Source organism: Battus philenor, unplaced genomic scaffold (genome assembly GCF_028537555.1).
Source record: "Battus philenor isolate CCGP_79_NKW_IND1 unplaced genomic scaffold, ilBatPhil1.0.hap1 SCAF_16, whole genome shotgun sequence".
Taxonomy (NCBI): domain Eukaryota; kingdom Metazoa; phylum Arthropoda; class Insecta; order Lepidoptera; family Papilionidae; genus Battus; species Battus philenor.
The window spans coordinates 11,007,203-11,032,601 of record NW_027181678.1 but is presented as its reverse complement, the minus strand read 5'-3'; the positions used below and the strand labels follow the sequence as shown (position 1 = coordinate 11,032,601).

Below are 25,399 nucleotides of genomic sequence, written 5' to 3'. Positions count from 1 at the left end.
AAATAACAATAAAGTTGCACTTACCTTAATTGTAAAATTTTAACATATACAGTAGGAGCAAGGATTCTTAAGTGCAATTTTAATGATGTGCTGAACTTAATGTAAAAATATTTATTCAAAGTTGGAAGTTCATGTGGATGAAGTTAAACTTAGTATACTTAATAATAAGGCTCAAATAATTGATATGTATCTGATGCTAATTCTGTAACAATAAAAACTTTTTTAATACTTATATGATCAATAATACTCTTGTATTTGCTAAGGATGTTTGTGTAAATATTCTTTTCATTAGAAATAGTGTGTGAAGGGCATTTATATTTTATAAAATATTTTATATAATGACATATGGGTATGAAGTATGTATCATAATATTGTTAGTAAGATTTAAACACTGTTTACTAAACGCTATTTTAATGTGTTAGCTGATTGGCTATGTTGAGTATAAACAATAGAAATTAAAAAAAAAACTATAAAATTTTTTTAATTTCTTGAACAAAGTATTACTCAGTACTTTCACTAGTTTCAAGACCATAATTCCTGGACATAGTTCTTCTAGAACTTTCTATTATGTATAGAATGAATATGACTAAACTACATTATTCAAAATTCTTACAACAAAATGTTATTTTTTCTCTGCTCATTTTAATTATATTTGTTTGTATGTCTGTTAATATAATGTTAATATAGTACATTTTGTACAAGCTTTTGTTTTTATTTGCAATAAAATATTTAAAAAAATGGGGTGTTTGATTTAAATGAAAACACAACTATGTAATGGAAGATTTGTAGTAAATGTATATTCCCATATTAATACAATCACCAGGTACAGTTTTTAAATTACAGATTTACAAATATATTGTTTTGTAGTGATGATAAATAGCTAAAATTTTGTTCCAAAGAAAACTGTTTACACTGTGATTTTTTTCTCTTATATTTTTTTATACATGTGAAGATCAATACTTTTCCTCAATGGAGATTTGGAACACACTAAAAATATACATTTCAGACCTCAATTTAAGTCTGTGTGTGGCATAAAATATGACAGCATCACTTGACAGTAAACTTCACTAATACAGCAGTCAATGCAGACTGCGACAGTAACTACAGACCCTGCGATACTGTCAAGGATTAGTTCAGCAGTCCTACACTCACATATAATAACTAACAATAAAATGACAGTCAACAAATCACTCAAGTAATTTCTAAGTTAAAGCCAAAGACACCTTGAGTAGTTTCATTCATCTACCTACAAAATTCGTGAAATTTCTGGCCAGCAGAGCAATCTAAACATGCTCGAAGGTATCTCCATAAGCTAAATCACTAGAGTTAACTAATATACTTCATAGGACTGCTGTTTTAGTATTCAGTGGTTGCTATTAAAAATAGATGCAACAACTTTTGAAAACTATGAAGAAACAAATTGATAAATCTAACATTTTATTACAACTTTAGGCACAACTGCAAATGTGAAAAGCTAGGAAAATTCATAACTCATTGGGCACAATGAAATAAATTCATTAAAATAGGCAGGGGCTCGACACATAGCCTTAGTAGAATTTACAAGACTTAATTTACAAGCTAATCATTCTCGTATCAACATGTGGAATCACAGAACATTTGCCTAACATAACTTCTATAGATGTGTGCCAAAATTTAGAGATGTCTATAGAACTGCCCAAAATAGTGAACAAGCTTTGCTCACCTGAACCAATTATACTACACTAAGTGCATGGACGTAGATGATTTGTTCTCTCGTTCTTGCGGGAATACCTGCTGTCACCTTCCATTAATTGGATACAACACTATCACACCAAAATAATGTCCAACATCATTAAATCACAAACCTAATTTCTTCCCGCAATTACTTAAGCTTTTAAATAGATTACACAACACACTTCAATCACCTAACACTTTTCCGTTACTTATTTCCTTTGCGATTAGTCCTTGCGATAATAAATTAAGATTCAGCGATACTTTTTTCATTATGGCCGTCTCCTACTTTGCTGTGGAAGAAAAAGATAACAAGTTAAAAATGATAAATACTGCAAAGTAAGATAACGCAAATTACTTTTAAATAGTTTATAATTTAAAATTATAAATTAAGATGTTGCTGTTGGAAGCTGCAAAGATGTTTAAGTCTTAAGTGCACTGCTTTCTTAAATTGGCTTTGGTATCATATACTGATATTCTAATAGCTGCTTCAACACAAATTTAATTACAATTATTTATGGGCCAAAATTAAAATATTTAATTATTTATGTATAAAAATATTGACTATACAAAATAAGCAAATACATAATGCCTAATTTACGTTTTAACAAATTCTTTGCAGGTCTGACTGTAACCACACATAATAAAATTTCTCAACTTATCTTATGTTACATATAAAATTAGAAATATATTATTAAATAAATATGTGGGTCAAATGTATACTAGAATAAATATATATTAAAATTTGAACATACCTACGGCAGTAGCAGGCTGTGCGTTGTGCGTGGAAGGAGTTGAGGGGGCAGGCGTGGACCTTGGCTGTCGCAGGTTGTTGTTGCCACGACCGCGCGGACCACGCATAGCTCGCCAGCTGGGGAAGTAGGACATACTAATCGTCAACAGTGACCACTGCTCCTTAACATCCACACCATTACAATTAATTAACTTTGTTACTCTTGATCAGTGTTCAATTTTTAAACAATAATAATTTAGATCAGAGGTCCTTAGATTTTATTATCACAGAACACTTTCAAAATTTAGCTGGTTCTTGTGGACCCACTGCAGTTAAATAATCATTTCTACCCTATTTCCAAACCAAGTTTTTACCAATGGTTGTAGAATTAAAATATTATCTGCGTGCATTGCCACAAGCCAACATTTTATTTCTTCACTATTACAAACAACCAGATAAATTTCAGAAGACCCCCCACTTACAAATTGTGTACTCCCCTGCACAAGGGGAGCACTGCAAAGGTACATGATGGATATTCTTTATTTTCTTAGTGCCTTTTATAATTTGGTGAAAAGGACTGCAATACATATTGTATTGTGAAAACAATTTTTTGTGTTTTCTTTTAATTTATTCTTGTCAAGCACACAAGCATTAGTTTTGGGTCCATAGTGATACTATTTACTCACGGCTGATGGTGCTGGTTATGCATGTTGTGCATATTATGCTGAGTGTACCGCCAGTTGACGCGCCCGCGCCAGGCGCCACGGCGCGCCGACGCCACGCCAAACGTCTCAGAATTCAGTTTGCGCTCTGTACGCCAGTCCGTCCGCTGGCTGCGACCTTTCGATCTGAAATAATTAACATCCCATATACAAATAGCTCTGCATATACTTTCTATTGTAATTATATATTTCTAAAAAAAAAGAAGATACCTAGTTACTAGGTTATAGTTGTTTTGTCAAATACAAAATTGGTGCGACATTTTGTGTTATACAGTAATTATTGTTTTTCGTCCATTAAAAATTTATTGAGTGTATAACAGTTCTATAGTACCACTTCAACACATTACGCTGCTATAACACATATAACCAGATAATATTTTTTTTTTCTATGTTACTTAAAATACAGTTTAAAAAAATTTATTTGTAATAATTGACATCACAAGGTATGATGTTGAATCAAAGAAATTATTAAATGAATACAATAATGTATGATGCTATGATGATGTCAGCTGACAGACACTCGCTGGTTAGCATAGGACTCCTTAACTATATTTGCCAGTCCACCCACTCGGGGACTAAAAATGCTGTGTCTACCAGCTACTGGTGACCATTCGAGAATCTTTCGGTTCCAACAGCCGCTAGTTGTAAAATAAATGTGCCTTGCCTGCTACTACTTGCAACAAGCAATTCTTTGAGCTATGTTCATTCAATCTCCCTATGCAGCCTCGAGCACAACCTTCTCCAATGCCTTTTGAGTAACTTGTAGTTGACTATGTCTCAGATTATGTTATAGATTTATGTACAGTAAAATAAAATCAATACAAATAAACAAAAAGCCACAAACTGTGTTTTTAAATAATAATACTAAATTGACAAAGGAATTCAATTGCATGGGAGGGAAAATGTATAAGTAATTATTTTTATTATTATTACCTTTCAACAGCCTCACAGGAGATGTTATCGAAAAAGCTTTTATTCTTGTCATAGCCAGTGAAGGCTGATGGATCCTCGTCAACTTCTGGCTCTCCTGCACCAGTTTCATTTCCTGAATCGTCCTTTTTGTCAACTTCACTGGGTGCTTCAACCTAAAAATTTACATTTTATCATACATTATATTACATATGACATGATACTATGAGTGAATTGCTATTAGAGAGTCCCATATGATACATAAAAGTCGAATTTTATACATTCAATGAAATATAATAAAATATTATAATGACATTTTTACATTATACACAAAAAAAAAATTTGTTGTAAATAAAATATTTCAATAGTTTATTGAGCATTATTTACTTATTATTCAATAGTAAATAAAATCCATATTAATTTTTAGTTTTATACAATAAACACACTCAAACCAGTTGTTTGTGCAATACCCTATCCACAGTATAAAAAATTGTTGCAAACTTCACATATAGCAAAAAGTATTTTTATATGGTGTACAGAAACTGCAGTCTCTTGAAAAAAATAACTCAAAACTTAAGGGAACAGATCAGAGACAAATGAAAAAACAACTCTACTTTTAAGTAAACTACTTCTACTTACTCATTAGAACAAACAGATGAGACTAGTTAGTCAAGTATCTCATCAATAAACTAATGCAGCAACCTACTTAGATGTGTTTAAATGTACACACCGGAAATCTAAAAAACTGAATGGCCAATCAAATCTACAATTTTTTTAATTAATGATTTCCTCAATTATGTTCCAATATGCTTGAAATTTTCATAAATGACACGAATAGGGGGTTCCAAGCGTAAAAATAAGCAATTTTTTAACATATATAAGCATTCAAGCTTTATATTGCGGCCACTATGGCCACAATGCTTTGGTTTTTAGTAATTTTTGCACTCAATTTGAATTCAGAGCGTAGTGAATGTGAGTGACACTCTACCCACATAATACACATGCATGAATGCATTATGTGGGTAATGGGTGTAGGTATTAATGACTATTCCATTCATTGTTAAAAACATCAAAAGTGTAATATATTTAACCTCTACTTTAGTAGGTTCTCCATCCGAGATCTTGGTTTTGGCAAGTTGGCTACGCAGTTCTTCAAATTCGGTGTTGGCCTGTTCAAAGTCATAGTCATTGTCAAACTTGAGAGTATTCTTATTGCGAGGCACGAAACCGCGTCCACGACCACGAGGCCTGCCGCGCCAGCCGCCACCTCCGCGCCCGAATCCTTGTGCTAAGCATAACAAAATATTATAAACCCATTGTTCCCTTTAAGCTTTTTGTAAAAATTGACAAAATTAAAATTAAATTAACTAGTAAATATAGGCTTTAAATAAGCGCGGCTGAAACAGTTAATAGAATGCTTTTATGTTAGACGAAAACAAGGCGCAAAATTCATTAAAATATAGTAATTTATTTGCACAAGGTTAAATAAATAATGAGCGTTATTTTTGAGTAAGATAATTATTTACAACATATGAACATTTAAATTGACATGCAAATTAGTTATGAATGCTAATCTATAGATCCGATAGGAAAAAATTGTTACTTTGCATTGTATAATCATCTCAACTATTATCTACTTACTTAACTTAGGCTTTTACCATTTTTCGATCTCTTAAGTTACAATCATCAGATGCTATTCATACATTGAATGTTTTATCGGATTGGGAGGTATCATAGCTTTTAAGTCACTTGGGTTTGTAAACAGTTTAGATTATTACCAGCTTGGCGGTGATGATGTTGCTGGAGCTGCTGCTGCTGTTGTTGTTGCTGCGAGGGCGCAGCTGATGCCTGAGGCTGAGAGGACGGGGCATTGGATTGAGCGGACCCACCGCTGGGCAGCCGCTGACGAGTACGTGAGTTCGGCCTTGCGCGTTGCTGACCTGACTTTTGGACGCCACCACGGCGACTGTCACGCTGACCCGAGCTTCCTGCTACTGAACCCACCTATAAGAGCACTATAATTATCATCATCATATTTGTGACACAATCTTACTGGATTGCATGCTGCAGTAGCAGATTAGGCAATATCGACTCCCTAATAGGAGACAAAAAGCGTCGCCACATATTTTTGAGGTATTACCCTAAAATTATAAAAGAGGTATTAGGTAAAAATGCAATATAAGTCGGGTTAGGTTAGGTTGGTAGAAATAATTTAACTAACGTGAAATTAAACAAAATTGTAAAAACTAAAAATGTGACAGTAAAAGAAATAAATAAAAATTGAAACTGTCCAGTGATATACCAAAAAGGTTGTGACAAAGGATGTGAGGCAAGGTGTGAATGGAATATGAATAAATAATAAGAGAATGAAAGGAAATGTGGAGAAGAGTAATAGAGATTATGAAGAATGGAAGAGTGATAAGGAAATACAAACTAAAAAATATATTTAAAATAAAAAACTCCCATCCTCAATATGATGAGGGAGAAGACAAAAAGTGGCAAGTTTGACACTTAAATCTAAATCATGATAAGGCACTAAGAATTATATTTTTTTGTATATAAAGTTAAACATAAATAAATTTCGGCTATAGGATGTCAACATGTGTATCAGAGCCTCCCCCATCATTTGCAATAAAACTAGTTGGAAGCAGTCTAATATGGATATACAATCTTTGTCTATATTTTTCTCATATTAATTGAAAACATTAACTTTACAATTAGCCTGGAATGTTTTACGTACTGCATATATATAAATTGAAAACAATGATCTACTAATAAGTGAGCCAAGTGAGTCATACTCTATATAAACTATTAGTTCCCCATGATGCAAGTGGACCCCCAGGGGTCCATTAAAGACTACATGGAGTCTACATGGGCTTGTAAGTTAGCAGGGGTATACAATACTATAATGTTGGCTTAACTCTATGTGGAATCACTTTTTTCATAGGTCAACTTTACTTTTTTCACATCCACTAAGAATAGAATCAAATTTTCATGATTAGATATAATTTTTACATTTTTGTGAAGTTTGAGGAATATAGTAGAAATGCAGCAGCAGGGAGACTACTGGAATCAGCTAAATATTGAAAGTGGTCTAAAAAAAATAGTCTGGCATCCTAATATAAAGAAATAATATTTACCTGAGTGCCTTGATCAGCAGTTGGACTTTTCCTATGGCCAGCTGGGGTGCCAGAACGGGAATTATTGTTGTGGGCCCCACCTCCAATTAGATCAAGCATTGAACCTATTAAAATTAAAAATAATTTAACCATGCAAATCCACTTAAAATAATTGGAACAAATGAATGAATTAATGTGTAAACACATGACAAAGAATGATAACCATAAGGCAAATTTTCCAAGATCATGGGTTTACATTTGAAATTTAAATTTATTACCCTGTCTTGTAAGTCAGAGTGTTAAAACTGTTTGTGAAAATCTATGAAACATTAACTTCTTATTGTGAAAAAAAAAATGTGTATTAAAGAAAAATGCAACAAAGCATAGCACGATCCAAGCATAAATGGAAATAATATAGTACAAATTTAAGGAGAAACAGAAAAAAATAATATTTTTTTTCTTTACAATCATTCAAGTGTTTTTTACACAAGCAACAGACCAAGGAGAAGAGATTCGATATTGCGATTTTCTGATGTTAACTTGGAGATTATTTTTGGAAAATAATTGGAATTATTTTGTAAATTAGTTATTGTATTTACATACATTGTCATCTTATTAGTATTGCAATTATTAGGTAATAGAATGTGTAATATGTGTAATTATAAGTAACTAATACCATAATTTGATGCTTTGTTAGTAGAAAATGAAGATTAGGAAATAAAAATAAGTATTAATAAAGTAAAATATGCATATTTGTCAAAATGAAGGTGGATGAAAAAAAATGTACAAAAGTTGGGTGATTATTTCACAAGCAAACATTTTCATATACTTTTAGTTATAATATTTTGTTAGTTGTTATTTTATTATTTGTAAAATAAAACATTTACTTGTGAAATAGATAAAAATCGCAAAATAGCTTATAGAACAAAGCCAAGCTGACATTTTCGAAATTAAATAAACCTTGGTCTTTCACTTGGTTGCTGTGGTGAATCACTCCTGATCCTATGGGAGCAGTAGTTGGTGGGGGCTGTGGTGCCAAGTCCACTGATGTTTGAGGAGACAACTCACTCGACTTGCTAAGTTGAGCATGAACACTAGGTGGAAATCCCGACATTGGTTGGTATGGTGCATAAGGCTGGTTAGCCTGGCCCAAAACAGAGTGACTGAATTGCCCTGGATATTGTCCTTGATTTGCAGATGCATGGTTGGCAGGCACTGACATCTGCATGATAGCTGGATCATTAACAATAGTAGAAATATTGTTAAGCACTCGGATGTCCTTGATGTCAGATCCTCTGAATAAGATGTAGTCATAGACTTGAGTTTGAGGTGCCACTGGAAATTGTGTCTCACGATCCTCAGTTCCAAATGAACGCACTGTTAAAAAAAATCAAGTTATTTTCCTGTTCTTTAATATATATATATATATATATATTAACATTAAAATAATGCTTCTACCCACAATAAAAATTATTTATGTATGCCATATGAGAGTACTAAAAATCAATAAGATTATTGACTCCATTTTAAACTTCGAATAACACTGTTAAAAAAAATCAAGTTATTTTTCTATTCTTTAATATATATATATATATAATTCGTAAAATAATGCTTCTACCCACAATAACTATTATTAATGTATGCCATATGAGAGTACAAAAAATCAGTAAGATTATTGACTCCATTTTAAACTTCAAATAACACTGTTAAAAAAAATCAAGTTATTTTTCTATTCTTTAATTTATATATACATAATTCGTAAAATAATGCTTCTACCCACAATAACTATTATTAATATATGCCATATGAGAGTACTAAAAATCAGTAAGATTATTGACTCCATTTTAAACTTCGAATAATTAATCAAGTGTGGTGAAAATAAAAAAAATATATTTTACCTATTATAATACTTCAATCATTTTTCTTTATCAAAATCGTTAACGAAATTGTCATAACAAGTAATTAATTTTCTATCAAAACCAAACAAGTTGTTTACAGAGATTTTTATATAAACGTCACAACGTCATCAGTGCCAAAACATCGGGCTAAAAGGCGGGTCAAAATGTATAGTGAGGGTAGATTAGTTTTACCCTGCTTTTCAAAAGATTTTTAAACTATATATATGCAAATGGAACAATACTAAAACAGGTAACTACCCAGGACTTAGTCAATAGAATAGACTCAATGTAGACAACAAAAACCTATAGGAGGGAAAATATCATATACATTAATATAAACCTCTAAAGGTAGCTGTTTCTAACATATTTGTGATATAAATTATCATAAAACAAAAATCTATAGGCCATTGAAATAATATATGCCAACATAACAAGATAGGAGTATTCATTTGTCAACTTACCGTTCGCCAGAGCGATGGTACATTCTTGAGGATCAACGGTAAAAAGTCGGCCTTCATAGCGAATATCTGCTTTCGATATCAGGCTTATCTTGGAGCCTAGTTCAGGCATGCTGGTACTCATGATGTTGCAGGTGATATTAACAGCAGATGACAAAGATTTTTACTGATTTCGTCTTTCGCGAACCGACAGCCAACAAATAAAATGACTGACGGGAAGTTGGCAACAAGCGCGGCGTTTACAAACAGCTGAGGATACAGACTAAAAACATAGTGTACAATAACTTTCCAATATGATTAACAAAAAATCTTTTACATTAAATTTATCAATATTAATTTAATAGCGTATGTTTCTATTTACTTTTTTTTATTACATTTTGTTATTCATTAATAAAACAGTTGCAATCAAAGTAGTGATATATTTTGCTGGAAATGGAGAAAACAAATACTTTTTACCTTTGTTAATGCTTTGAATAATTTTATAGTTAATAAAACAGTTTATGTATTGGTTATGAAAACAAAATACTTATCGAATATACATTTATTTATTTAAAATGCCCTCACACATTTTAATGTCAATACCATTTGGAATTCGATACCAAATATTTTTGACTTAAGTCCTTACATCATTTTACCAAGGTCTAACGCTGTTTACCCGGTGGAAATTACTGAGCCATTACTCGGGCTATTACATTAGGTAATTCACCAAAACGACACGCATCCAAACTTTTGAGTCTTAGCTCTTAGGTTGCTATTCCTTTGAGCGATTTGGGATAAAAGCTTCCGAGAGAGAGTCTTGACTGTCAATTGATACATGTTAAACATACCAATTTGAGAACGCGTATGAGGGCTTGAACGCCACTGCTTGAATGATTTATCATTATCGGATTGTATAAATCCGGACCCCAATGTTATTGTAATCTCATTTTAAACAGTCAAAAGAATTGAAAATGTCGCCTAGTTGCTAGGTCACAGTTCTGTTTCGTCAAGTGAATAAAAATAAAATGTGTGAAATGTATTGTATAGTAATTATTTTTTGTGTATATTGTCTATCAAGAACTTTATTTTTGAACAAAAATATTGTGCCAATTTGCGCTATCATAACACCTTATACTACATTTTTTATGAAATTTTATTGTTGACGCCGTTATAATATGAAAGTCGTTAATTACTACTAAGAAAATATTGTGATTAAATTGTGAAAATCGTTTCTATAACAAAAAAAAATAGACGAGTCATAATTACTTTTCCAGTTGTAAGCGAGTGTAGCTAACAAAAGTTTGTTTTATATTTATTGGTGGATAACAATTAAAAAAAATAATTTACTAGTAAGGTCAAAGAACTTTAAAAATATTTCGTCAGTAATATTGTCTTACTAAGCATATTTTAAACTATTGGTAAAATATTAATTCGTATATTTAAATTAGCATATTGTGAAAAAAATTGAAGGATCTTTCTGTTTCACTAGTTACTATTTTGGCTAACACATATATTCAAACTGACATATCCATACTCCGCGAATTGATTAAATTGCAGATTTATTCAAAATTTTTGTTTAAACACAACTTTATAATTCAGAAGGATTCATAGTTGTATCATTTTTTCGCATCTTTTTAAATGTTAATCTATAACATTTTAAACGTTTTTTAAAAATATATTGGTAAAAAAATAATAAAGATTATAATATGTACAATTTAACTAGGCTAACGAAGGACTTTTGACTTAATTTTAATTTATGCCTATATATTTATCTTGCTAATTCGCGTAGATTTACAGTTAAAAATTAGAAGGAAAATTTGTGGTAATAAAACTTTTCCAACGATGAAAATATAGTGTTATCTGGGATGTTAGAAATATGATCTCCTTTATTTTAGCTACTTACAAATATGTATATAGATGAATAGATAATATTTGACACCCATTGTAGTCTTTATAGCCAAAAGTCAGAACCATGTGAACGATATCTTGGTTTTGACTTTTGGTATAACCGTCAATCAGTTACATTTTGAATTTTATAAACAATCTTGATTTTGTTGTCAAAAAGCTCTAATTTTGCTTTAATATCTAAATAAACTTTGACGTACTTTTTGTAAATGTGTCAATCAACGTAACATAAATTACATTAATTATAATCAAATATGAGAGAAACTAATTTATTATCTACTCCTGTTACAAGGAACAGTATTGGCGCGAGCAACAACAGTTCATTGCGAAGGAGAAGTCTTATACCACAAAAAAATCGTTTAAATAAGGACGAGGTACGTTAAATGGTTGATCAAATGTTTATTACTTTATTAAATCTACTTTCCGCACACAGGGATTTTATAAGGAAAGTCTGGATGTTATCATTGTGTTTACCAACTTACATACTTAAAATAACATATTCTGGTCCGTATGTATTACAAAATAATATATTTTAATATTCAACGATTTTTATCTATATAGATAAATATACTTTTTTTTGAAAATTAATTATGAACAGTCAGATTATCTTTATGGCAGCAGAGTGGAATCAAAAATTATGTCTTTTTAGGGAGTTCTAGACCTCTTCTATTTTCTTTTGTGTTAAAAACTTTTATTAAGAGTTTAATAGCATGTTTTGTACGCACTAAAATGTTTTTTATATAGTTAAGATGGACATACACTAACTTTAATGTACATCAAAATTTGGTGGAAAAGTTTCTATAACTTATTTAAAATAATAATAATAATTTTATTATAAACATACAGATGAGGTGGACATGAATAATATGAGGTAACTTTTTTAAGCTAACATTTTTGCTGAAACTATGTTGTTGATGTTTAATTTGCTATTTTATAAATGAACATACTGATTTTTGCATCTAAGCTTATTCTATAATCATAGTTGACATTTTTGAAATCAAATTATTTTGTTTCTTTTATAGTATTTAAGAATTGTGTTGAAGTTGTTAGTGTAAGGTCTGAACACAGGTTGCTCTGGATCATTTATTATCATTTCACAAGACACAATTGTTGTTTATTTAGAATGTTTACGACTAGGTAGGACTTTTGTTCTCTCCACCCCACAAACAAGTAATTTTAATGGAACATTTTAATTATCAATATTTACCATTAAAAAAGCTAACAATGTTTTTAATAACATAGTAAAAATAGTTATATTGCTTTTCCTGATTAAATCAGGAATATGGGAAAATAATAGAGAGAGAAGTTGAGGTAGCATTGGGTAGACCACATAAAGCATAGAACACATTGCCACCAAGGTTTTAAAATTTAGAAGTAGAAAACAAGAACTAACTAGCACAATATAGGACATCCACCCATAATCTGGAGAGATGACTTGTTAGAATTGTTGGAAGAAGTGGGATGTTGGCCTCTCCCAATTCTATCAGTGATTTATGGGGGAGGCCTATGTCTTCTGTTAGCCATAGACCTTCCTCATAGTTTATCATACTGAATAGTGTATGCCGAAGATTAAAGAAACATTGTATTGACTTATGAATTTTTTTGAAAAAATACATAGTAATTCAAATGCTTGTCCATATATATTTTGATCAATTTGCTAAATTTAAATTCCAAAACCTTTTAGTTATTATAACAAAGAATTAATTAAGTATAAATCAAAACTATTTTATTTAAATCTGTTTATTGTATTAAGTAAACATTAAATTTATAAAATCATTATAAAATATTTTCAGGAACACAATGATGACGATGCTGAAAGATCATTTCTGCTGGCATCAGAGAGGGCTGTTGTCACTTCCACTCCTCAAGAGTCACCACATCGTGGTAGAGACACAATATCATCGTCACCACAAAAAGAACATTTTCAAGGATGTCTTAAACTTTATGCTGAAAATGTATGTTTTAATTAATATTTATATTTATTTGTCAGAGCAAAGACTCATACGGACATTAAAATCACTTATAGCACAGTCAGTTAGTATGCAGTAGAGATACAATTAAATTTCAGTGCAACACTTAATGCAATTTATTAATTAATGATTGTAACTCTCAGCTGACAGGCATTATTATCTTATAATTATTCTAAAAAAGTAAAAGTTACAATTACTGATAACCTTCAAGTTTTCTTTGGTAGATTCAACATGGCTTATAATCATCAAAATAATAATTTTCCTCTTTATTACTGTGTTGTACCAGAAGTGTGTTGTTATCAACAAAACCATATTAGGATGTGGGCAGATTGCATATCTAGATTTAAAAAAAATACTGTCTGCAATTTTTTGCAATATGTACATAAACACCCATTATTTTTTGGTTTTGGGTGTATATTTATATACCTATGTATGTATTAATGTATTTATAAATTAATGTGATAAAAAATATATTAACCATAATAAGTTATTTGCCTCCAAATGAATATATGTTTTCATTCTTTTGAAATAAGCATCGACAAGGGAATAATTTATCTTTAATAATATATCCTTTATGGCTACATGACTCTTTTATTTTTTAATTAACAGAAAATCAACAAAGACAATGCATGGAACTTGCAATTGATAGACTTCATGACGTCAATGCTTAGGCGACATGACTCGCGTATGGACAATCTGCAAACTGCGTCCACTTTTGTGGATGCATCTGCGAGAATTTACTCATTTCGTGTTGATGCTGTACATTATGATGTTTTGAAAATAGCTGGAGGTTTAAGTAAAGCTGCTCAGGTATGATATTTAGATTGTTTTTTATTTTAGTATTAGTATAAAGGGCTTCTTTAATGGTCCCCGTTTTGGGGCCTCTCTTACACCCCTAGCTTATTGTGGGAAAGGGACTATTACATTTTTAATAAATTTTTCAAATATCTTTTATTTTCACTCTCTTCTCCAAGACTTCACACAATCGTTCATTCACTCTTATAACATATATCACATAATATAACACTCCCATTTATTCTGAATTTCCTTCTTAGCATCTGCTTTCATTCTCTCAATTATCACAGTCTAGGTCATTCATAATAATGCATCACAGTCTATTCTTATTTTATAAGAGCTTAAGTTATTAATTTTATTACAGATGCATATTTATCACAATTTATTCTTGTTTAAATTACTTATTTGACCCTATTTTAATTTTCGTTCCTATTTTATCACCCTCCTGCAGAAATTGAGGAAGGATGCTCTACCTCCTTCGTCTTTTATAATTGGGATGGTGGCACCAATGGATGGCATGATTCAAAATTGGGTTTCTCAATTAGTAAGCGAGGGTCCACAAACATTTATCAGCTTTTTTATTGTGAAGAACTAAAACATGGGCTTGTCTTCTATGTACCATAATATTTTGAGAAGTTCAGCAAATGCTTCTTGCAAGTAACACAGTAAAATAAATTAATTAACCAATTGTTATATACTTTTCTTTTTGGAGACTGTTAATTCCTGGTTGTAACTCAGTGGCAATGCACAATTTCCATAGTTAAATTAAATCTTATGTATCTACGTATGAAATTTAAAAGTGGTCTATAAAAAAGTTTGAAAATCTCTGGTATAAAACTTAAGATTCAAACTATCCAAGTGTCTACATGAGTTCTTTACAAATAAAATTGATTGTAAATATATAACATAGTTGCGAGTGAGAGTTGCGTTGGTAAATAGTGGAATTGTTTTAATTTAACTTCAATAACTGTAAGACACTTTGTGCTATTAATAAAATTAATAATGTAGATATAAAAACTTGTATGAAAAATTCCTTTACAAAATATAATCGAAGAGCATTTCAAAAAGGTTGCCTTACGGTTAACTCTATTTTAAACAGTATTCAGTTTGCATATGAAGCACAGTTATACATCTTTTTATTACCTAGGTAACAGATATAAAGTTCAATTTTTGTGCTATAATTAAAATGAAGTCACTATTCACTCAAGTTGGGGTAACAATGGGTTGCTATGTAAAATATCTTACACTGAAAGACATGAAATTAAATATTATTCAAAGGAAAGAAAAGATTAATAACTACTTTAAAAATTTACAGCTTTAATATAAAAGTTCCTTATCATTTTGTACTCTGTTGCTGCCTGTTTTAGCCTACTAGGAATCTAACTGCACCAAAAAATCTTCAGCTTTTATAATATCTGTCTGAGTCTCACAAGTTTTACAGTATGTAAAATGCAAATATAAATAACAATTTAGTAACAATCTATTAAATTTATTTTGCCATAATCATTAAGGGTAAGAAGTCCACTGCTGGGTATTAGATTCAGCCCTTGATTTCCAATAAGACTCGTAAAACGGTACTGCATCCAGCTTTTGCTGACAAGGTCACCTGTCCATCTTGTGCATGGAGGTCTTATGTTGCCCTTGCCAGTCTATGGTCTCCACTAAAAATCTTAAGGCCTCTTCTAGCTAATAAATGCTTATAAAGGACATGACAATTTGTAATACATTTCTAGACGAAAAGGGGCAAAAAAGATGACAATGATGCTGGCTCGCAAGATGAAGGTGCAACAGAAACTGATGCAGCTCCTGTTAAAAAAAAGAAAAAAAAATCCAAAAGTGCTATTGCTGCCAATCCTGAAACTTTAAATGGCGACTTTGATGCGAATGATTGTATTGGTATGTACATGGTTCTATTATTTTGACCCACATATTTATTTTTTTGTCACATCTGAAATAGTTAAATTGTGAAGAAACCCAAGTGCTCTCTTTTATGGGTTCTATGGGTAAAATTATTAATTCACGATGTTTGAAAAATTTTGGACAGGTCAAAGGAAATTAAGCAGTTGCTTTGAGTCATAAGACCACCCATTGTACTTTTTTTAGGTATTATGCATCTATGTATTTCTTTCTTAATATCATACAAAAATAAATGTTAATAAAATTAATTAATAAAATTATAATTTAAAGTATTCCTTTTCTTCTTTTTGATAGATCCATTCTTTGAGAGGCTTGCTGCAACAACAGGCGATGTGACGTCATCGAATAGAGCATTTAATGCAACTCTGCCGATAGATGATAAAACATTGGCATTAGTTTTGAGGTATTTATTACTAACATATAACTTATCTAAATTAAAAATTGTCTTCTTCTTTTGTCTCTATCTTTTTGAAATTTCACAATGATTAAATAATAGACCGAAAAGCGGGGCGTATGATGTCCACCTACAAGATGGAGAGACAATGTTGTCAGAAGATGCTGGATACAGGTCACTTTTAACCGGTCTTTCTGGAAATCTATGTAAAAGTCACTAGCCTTCTATTTATAATTTCCCATTAAATTATGATAGATATGTCCTAGAGTGAAATATAAATCAGAAAACATTGAATTATAATTTCAATAATTAATAAATATGAATTATTTTGACATTTAAACTAAACCGAGACTGCTTTGAACAAAATCCAAATCATTTGATATTTTAATTTTCGTATGTTAATAGTTATAGTATAGAAGTACGAATTTAATCAAACTATACATTTAAAACAAAATTGTAAATCTGTGGAAATTTTATTCTAAACTTTACAAATATGTGCTTACAATCCAGTATTTGCAAACAAAGAAAACCAATGAATCTAGTGCTCAAACATATTTTTTTGTTTGTTAAATGTTAGTGTATATTGTCCACCTATGTTCGATTTAGTCTTTATATTGTTCAATGTTGTTATATGTATTTGAATTTAAACTCTTAATCCTGAAGCTTTCTAGTGACTGCTCATATGAAGGCTATATAATAAAAAAAGATTAATTTCTAGGACCGACCATCAATACTTGGAATCAATTAAAGAAAACATTCCAGATAATTTGGATTTAAATGAACACATCACACTGCCAAAGAAATTATTGCCTGCTTTTAAAGAATCTGATAATATATGTGAACCTTTTGCCGGATTCTCAATAAGCAACTGGGATCCCGCAACTGAAGATGTGTAAGTTAATATATCTTAATATTTTTATTGCGAGTAGTTTAACATTTAGAACTTAACAATACCTGACAGTAATTTATAGTAATAAGTTTAAAAAAAAAGTAGAAGTCATTCACTTATGAGATTTATCTGCAGAATATTGAATATTTCTTTAAAAAAATGTGTGTTTGTTCAGACCTCAGAGTCAGCTATTGTACATAACCTGATATAATCGAAAAAAAAGGAAAGTATAGAGTATTTTAAAAGGATAAGTTTATTTGTTGATTTTATATGTTAATAATAAACAACGACTCCTTATTTTTATGTTTCTTTCCCACATTTATAAATAAATAAATAATATATAATAGTATATTTGATAATATACTGTAATAGCAGTACTAGTAGTAATTAGCCTTTTTTTGTTTTAATTGACGTCAAAAGTGTGCTGTGACAAATTTTTATTTACTCTGGTTTGTGTTTGATAATAATCGTGTTTTTAATTTTTTTTTGGCATATTTTGTCACTTTTTTCCATAAAAACTGACGCCGTCTTATCAAAATTAAAAAAAGCCAAATTGATAGTATTTTAATTTATATAGAAGAATATTGATATGATGAATTTAATTTATATAGTCTCATATTACTATTCAGTCTTGTTTTTTTGTCTCTATTACTATCTAATTCTTGACAATGATGAATTAAATAAAATGAAAAAACTTAACATTAACTTAATCTAGAATATCAGTCTTGTCTCTCTTGTGTATATTTACGAAGTACAGTATATTAAAACTATGTAGTTAAACTTTTAAAAAATTAATTAAGTTTATTTAGTTTTCATATACACTCAAAGATGGTAAAATCACATCACACTTGATGTTAATTTTAACACAAAATCCCATCTTTTCTATTTACAAGAAATTCACTTCCCTTCTTATCACTATAACAAACTGAATAAAAAGATAATTTTTATTACAGATATAATCGTGTTAATAATTGGGTCGAAGACAACAGGTTGAACCTGTCTCAACAAGCACTAGCTTTTGATGTAAATGCTGAAGTTGAACCAATACCTCAAGATGAAGCACATAATGACCTTTTCGGTAAGAACTCAAGAAATATCTAATGATATGACTTCGTTAGTTCATTATGAGGAGCAATTTTATATCGTTAATAAGGTTTTGATTTCGTGATTAATAAATCGCTTGTTATATTTAGACTTGGAAGTATCAATAAAATTATATCGACAAATTCTTTTTAGAGTTCCAAACATATAATGTATATAAGAAATAATAGTTATAATATATTGATACCACAAATAAACTTTTAATGATAGGTATAATGTATGAAGGTTCCAAACAATGTAGTAAATTACTTAAGGATATAAGAGAATCAATATACCCTATATAAAATACAAATAATGTAAATTATCTAAGTATTAAGTTATAAACACACCATATGGCTTACCGGAGATCAATCTTGAGTTCAGCGGGAGATTACCTGTATTTTTCAAACTTTGGTTTGACAAGTAGCTGTCTAGAAGATTATATAAAAATATAATGTCTTGTCCAAAAACAGCAAGTTGACTCGAGCGATATCGGATAATGATTGCTTTAGTTCTAACCTAGGGTCCAGAAGAATCGTTCTTCACCATAGTTCTGGCTTAAGATTAGAGGGAATCACTCTCCATTAGAAATAGTCGCGAAATCGGCTCTTTAAGCTTACATATATATGTAGTGTGTTTTTTTAAGTCTCTGAATAATGAAACTTGGCAACCGTGGGTGTTTTAGACCAACAACAATAGTGAACAATGTGACTGGAAAAAAAAACTATGGCACATGCTTCTTACATCCATGTGGATATCTTGTAGAACAAGCCACCTACTTGCCCATGGGTGCTACAAAGCCCTTGAATTGAAAAATTTAAAATAAAAACTAGCCCATCTCCTTAAACTCCGTCCAATGAAATCTGAGTCTGACACAGTCCAATAAAAAAATACATGGTTATAATTAATCAACTGACAGCAAATTTTTCAAACTATTCATTACTGTCAATTAATTTATGGTATAATACCCTATGCGAAAATCAATGGTTTCAAAAATAATACATAACTTTATTAAAACATAACAAGAAAAACTGTTTTCAAAATTCGAATGACAACTTATTAAAATTAATTGTTGTTTACTGTCTGATAAAATAAATTAATGTAAAGTATTTCACTGATTGCTATGTAGGAAATATTAATAATAAGTGTATTTGAATGTAAAAGTAAAAGGTGCAATTTCAGCTATACATTGGCTTCCTTAAAGCTTTACGCCTGTAACCAATTATCAAATAAATGTAATTAAAGAAAACTGATGTTTTTGGTTTTAATTGATATTAAATGTTTTAACAGCTGTTTTAATTTGCTCTGTGATGTAAGGAAAAAAAGTGTATTTAATTTTCCTCGCAATTCTTCGATTAATTTGTCAATAAGCGCTTTTCTAATGCCCTAACAAATAAAAAATACCTTTCTCGCGTTAGTTATTATCATCTTACTCGCTGCTAGACGCCGACTGCATGACATAGTCTCTCAGAGATCGCTTTGATGTCCAGTCTTTATTAATATAGACTTTTAATGTTTTCAGATGACGAACCCCTTGGCGGTATAGACAGTGATGAAGAGGCGGACGTGGCAGTGGCAGCGGTGGCTGCGGCGGCGTGTGCGGCTCGCGTCGGTGCAGCGGCCAAGCTCGCGGACATGCGACCGATGTCGTCCCGCGACTCCCATCTCGAATACTCCTATAGCGCCGCCATAGTCGCCGCCTGGGCAGGTCCCTCCCACTGGCGCCTTCGGAATAACCGCGGTAACATATTTTACACAGAGTGGTTATAAATAGTTGTAAAATCTTTAAGAGATTTAATAAGAATATGAAAATAAAAATTTTATATTAATTTAATTCAATATTATTATTTGTACAACTTTTTATACCATCATTTTTTGGTCTCTAAAATACAGCTCTATATTTCTTATTTTGTAATTGGTTTATACGGTATAGCTGAAGTTTCCGGCTAATAAAAAATGGAATAGTTTTTAATTGTCAATAAAATGCAATAAATAACATCTTTAATGCTTTAGCAATAAACCCCATTTGTTTGTGGGTTGATTGGTTTGTATTTTTATACTAAATTGTATAGGTTTTCCGGTGTTTGTGAAACAATATGTACCTGGCGAAAAAATATTCAAATTGTATTGGAAGATGATCACATTAAGGCTAACACACTACTTGAATTTCATGATTAGTTATAGATGTAAAATCTTTAAAGTGGTGAATTCATAGCTTACTTGCTGTTAATTAATGTATAGTAGTACACCCCATCCAAAAATCAATGATTTTATAAATTATAAATAATGCAATAATAATAAACCAAGAAAAAACGTTTTCAAAATACGGTATATATATGTATATATAAACTAAAATGGGGGGTTAGAGGCGGTTGTTTTTAGCCTCTTTCTACAGACTTGATAAGATCTTTTGCATGTTTTAAACCCCGAAAAATTTATTAAAAAAAATTATTTTTAAAAGCTGAATTATTTATTTTAATGTACAATTTATAAAAAAAAATTGAAAGAATTCTCCTTTGGTATTATGTCTTTTATTATATTACAAATGCATTCTACATTCGGTTTTTATGGAAAGCAAATTTGTATAGAAAATATTCCGTTATAATTATTGCTAAGGTCAGGGTCAGTTAGACAGCAAACTACGTAAGCGCGTCTCAGTGAAATTAACAAGGTAATTAATATTCCAGCATCTAAATTTTCTGAACGGACAAACTCCTTGGCAACTGGTCGTCTAATAGTTGAAGGTAAAAAGCCAACGCGGTCAAAACGCCAGCTAGATTTCATGGGGGCGGGACTAGCGTTTGATTTCCATCATCCACCAACTGGTGATTATGATCCAGCACAACCTGCCAAGATCATGATTAGTAGGAAGACCCTTGCAACGGGACACGTGTGGAACGAAGCCAATTACAAAACTCCAATTGATAGGTAATCATTATTTTAAATTAACCTTTTGTTACTTTTCTCTATATTGATAAAATGATTAAAGGAGTTAGGAAATCGAAGAAGTTTAAAAGTTATTATGTACATAGTAAAGTAACATATAAAATAGTTGTTGTAATTTTACTATCTACTATTCTAAACTACCCATTTTTACTGTACCTGTTTGTTTATCATAACTATGTTTTTCTGTTACATTTGCTATTTTATTACATTGTACTCATATAACACTAATATTCCTTGTTCTAAACATATAGAAAGTATAGCTTTCTGTTCAGATTTAAAGTTAAAAGCCTTAAAAAGCAATGCAACCATTTTGATGAATGAAGTTATAATTATATATTTTTGGAAGTACCTTTAGCATCTTATATTTTTCAACTTATAGAATATTCTTATTATAGGTTGTGTTGAAAGCACGAAAAGGTATATTTCCTAAAAAAGATAGAGATATAAAATACATATATTTAAAACGGCATGTATCTTCTGGTTCCAATAAAAATAAAACAAACGAACTATAACTTATCAATTTATTTATTTAATTATCCAATTTCATAAGCTATGAGAGGAATGCCAGAAGATCTTAATTTGACGAACCAACAACTACGTGTAAACAAATCATTACATGCTTGACATTTCATTCCTCTCCCAGGGGTATAGACGAATCACATTTTCGCAAATTGTTCCTGAAGCGCAATGTAATGTTGCTGCGGAAGAGGGACCTGGAGAAGAGTAAACAACCGGAACCTGAGCCGCTCACAGTGGAGGAGGTCCAGGATTATGACTATAACAATGAGAATGATGCATCCTACTGTCCTAATCATGTGCCAGTAAGTAATTGAAGTTTAATATAATTACCAAGCATTTTGTTACGAGAGGGTTATAATTGGAACTTTGCTGCGAGATCAGCAGAAGTGACAAAGTCACCAACATAGCTTGAAGAATTAATCATCTGAAGTAGTAGTGGGCGGGGCACATCCCGCGTGCAACCAAGGGCCGTTGGGGTCGAAAGTTTCTGGAGTGGCAACCATGAGCCGGTAGACGGCGTGGATAGGTCCCCCACTAAGTACGGTGACAACATACATAGTCAAGGTCAAGGATAGTTGCGAATGCGAGCAGTTCAATATCAGTCGCCAATGCGATCTTTGGGGGAGGTATATAGTTGCAGTTAGCAGGCTTCTAACGTCCCATTCTTGAAATTGAGCCTGATATACTTTTTTTATAGATTTGGTATAATGAAACACTGTTGATTTTGTCTACTAAGACGTCGGATAACTTTATGACTAAAACAACTATGAAATCGAACCCAGGCGATATTTGTTGAAAGTGTACCCTTTGTGTTAAAAGATAAAAATTACAGTAGTATTAGAGGATAATAGACAGGCAACAAAATGATTGCATGTAACATTAACAATTTAGACCACTTGTTCATCAAAAGAATGGTAAAAGTGCATATTTTAATATGTAATGATATTCTTAACCAAAATAAAGCTATTTTGTTCTTGTATGTCTTGGTATGAGATCTAAACAAATTTGAAAGGACAAAGGTTTGTGATAATTTTAAAACACTACGTTTTGTTTGGTGATCCGGGCATCCTAGAATCGAAAATTCAATAAATATGTAGAATCCATCAACGCACATTAGGTTTGCATGGCGGTTTACTGCCCGTTAATTCTGTGAGAGTGTTTAAAATGGATAAAAAAGTAACAGTGCATCCTTTCACATTTACTTACATAAGTACTTTGTGTATATCCAGGATGGCGATATATGGGGCAATGAAGACGCGACCGCTGCCAGGGAATTACACGACCAATTGAGGTCCGAGGAACAAGAGATTGGTGCTATGTTAGAACCTCCCACAAAGGTAAGCTATAATGTTACATACTTTTTTTTTACTTTCGTCACAATATTCGGGAAGCTCCAAAAAATCTTCTAGTTCAAAATACCGCAAACCCTGTAGACGAAGGTTTTTGACCAGTGTGTGTTGCCACTGATGACGTACATATAAAGGTTACCCAAAGAGCAATGGAGAGAGCTATGCTCGGAGTTTCGCTGCGAGATCGAATCAGAAATAAGGAGATATGCAGAAAAACCAAAGTCACTGACCGATCCGCTAAGCTGTAGGTATCCATCTAGTTAGAAAAATTTAAGCATCACTCTCTCCGGGGACTCTGCATCTTCGACCTCCATGATTATATAACTCTGAACCAAATTCTCTGCTATCAAGTCAGATCTCACGCATTACAGATGGAATATCTAATGTAATGGATCTGGTGCAGATTCCCGAAGCAACCCACGTGTTTAATTGTTGTAAAGCATTTTAGCTCAAACACTAGGTTTAACTCAAACGCGACGAAACTAAATGCGAGTAACCATCAAATGTCAATGATGTGTATTAAAACCTTTATGTTAAACACAGTGAATGAACGGTAATGTGAAAAAGAGAGCGAAAATTAAAACGTTAAAAATTTTTCAAAAATGCTAGTCCGTTTCCCACAACAAGCCAGGGTTGTAAGAGAGACATATTTTTTTTTATTAAAACCTTTAAATGCCATTGAGGGAAGATCTACTATCAATGTGTGAATGATGTTTTACGGCATAGAAACAAGATCTCTCGCTACAGGCCTCAATAGAAAGCCCTCTCAGCTCACTGTCGCTCAACGAGTCATTGAGAGGGCTATGCCTGGGTTTTCTCCACGAAATTAAATTAGGGGGTAACCAATGAAAGTAATGGATATAGCTCAACTGATTAGCAAGTTGAAGTGGGAGTAAGTAGGGTATATAGCACGTAAAATAGATGGCAACTGGAGGTTTAAGATTCTGGAGTAAAGACCGTGAATCAGCAAGCGCAGGGAGGACGTCTACCTATACATCATGAAGACACTGAATGCAGGCTGTTTCCAACCAAACTTGTTACTAATCTTTAGGAAATTCCTACATCAGAAATTATGAAAAGTTATCCATTTTTTGATGAATTTCCGAACTAACATCTCTTAATGTCTTTTCCAGGTAGCAAAAATATTTATACCATACGCCATGAGAGCAAAGAAGGTCGACATGAAGCAACTTAAACATTGTACCTGGAAAATGCTCACTGATAAAACATCTGAAGGACAGAAAGAGCAAGTGGCTCCAACTACATTCTTCTCAGTTTACTCTCGGTTGCCTAGTAAATTGTCAACGAATATGCGAGAGTCTCTCAGTGTGCCCCTCGCTTTACTTTCTGTACTACATTTGGCTAACGAGAAAGGACTTATACTTGAAAAGCGCGATGATCTTAAGGATATTGGTATCTTAGGTCTTATAAAATAGTTTATATATGTATACAAGGTGTACCTTATTTAAAGTAATGTCATACCGGAATGGGGTTATTGTGCAAATAGTAACCAACTAAAAAAAAAACTAATTTTATAATCTGTGCCATCATTTATTTTTGAATTATTGACATTAAAAACATTACCTTTTTTGTCAATTCTTACTTCATATTTATGTAGCCTGTTACAATCTTACATTTTCGTATTTTTCTAGTTAATTTTTCATGTTGAAATGGCTTGACTTTGCCAAAAATCGCAGTTTTTGCAAATTATTACCACAACAAATGTCTTAAAATACTTTACAATGTATGTTGTGACATCAAAAGGTAATGTGTAGTTTTTTTTAAATTGGATTTGTCACCATGTTGTAATGAGCAGTAAGTACCCATTTTACTTAGAATATATCAGTGTACATAAGCTAAGCAAATAGAATAAATAGTATATGGATAAAATCTTACAACAAAACAGTGCATGCCAAAGTGAAATTTATTCAGAATGCCCTGCAACCGCTACTCTTAGTTATTCATGTTAATATACGATGGATTATAATATTGAGATGAATGAATATAAAAATGGTATTCATTTTATAAATTCCTTTTTTTTTTTTGTTAATGTAGATGTTTAATTTGCGATTATTGTATTTCATATAGTTGAGATGATTACACATTG

The 25,399-nt window shown here is 31.5% G+C and overlaps 2 protein-coding genes across 4 annotated transcripts; one reads left to right on the top strand and one right to left on the bottom strand.

Annotated features, from left to right (window-relative positions):
- Positions 1–786: 786 nt before the first annotated feature.
- Positions 787–9,784, bottom strand: tral (trailer hitch). Of its 3 annotated transcripts, none has more exons than XM_068762573.1 (9): positions 9,553–9,784; positions 8,154–8,570; positions 7,215–7,318; positions 5,853–6,078; positions 5,166–5,362; positions 4,099–4,250; positions 3,130–3,291; positions 2,466–2,599; positions 787–2,003 (listed from the first exon to the last, which is right to left on the bottom strand). In XM_068762573.1, exons 1-9 carry the CDS (start codon positions 9,671–9,673, stop codon positions 1,996–1,998), a joined length of 1,521 nt encoding a protein of 506 aa, XP_068618674.1. In that variant the 5' UTR covers positions 9,674–9,784; the 3' UTR covers positions 787–1,995. The 3 variants fall into 3 exon arrangements, with proteins under 3 accessions (XP_068618674.1, XP_068618675.1, XP_068618676.1); XM_068762574.1 differs by having other exon boundaries at positions 2,466–2,581; XM_068762575.1 differs by having other exon boundaries at positions 8,262–8,570.
- Positions 9,785–11,561: 1,777 nt separating this feature from the next.
- On the top strand, positions 11,562–24,891 carry barr (barren). Its single transcript, XM_068762383.1, has 12 exons — positions 11,562–11,807; positions 13,227–13,388; positions 14,013–14,213; positions 15,932–16,094; positions 16,410–16,518; positions 17,228–17,401; positions 18,352–18,476; positions 20,001–20,219; positions 21,166–21,406; positions 22,068–22,245; positions 23,173–23,280; positions 24,426–24,891. The coding sequence occupies exons 1-12, from the start codon at positions 11,688–11,690 to the stop codon at positions 24,726–24,728; spliced, it is 2,103 nt and encodes a 700-aa protein (XP_068618484.1). The 5' UTR covers positions 11,562–11,687; the 3' UTR covers positions 24,729–24,891.
- The last annotated feature ends 508 nt before the right edge of the window (positions 24,892–25,399 follow it).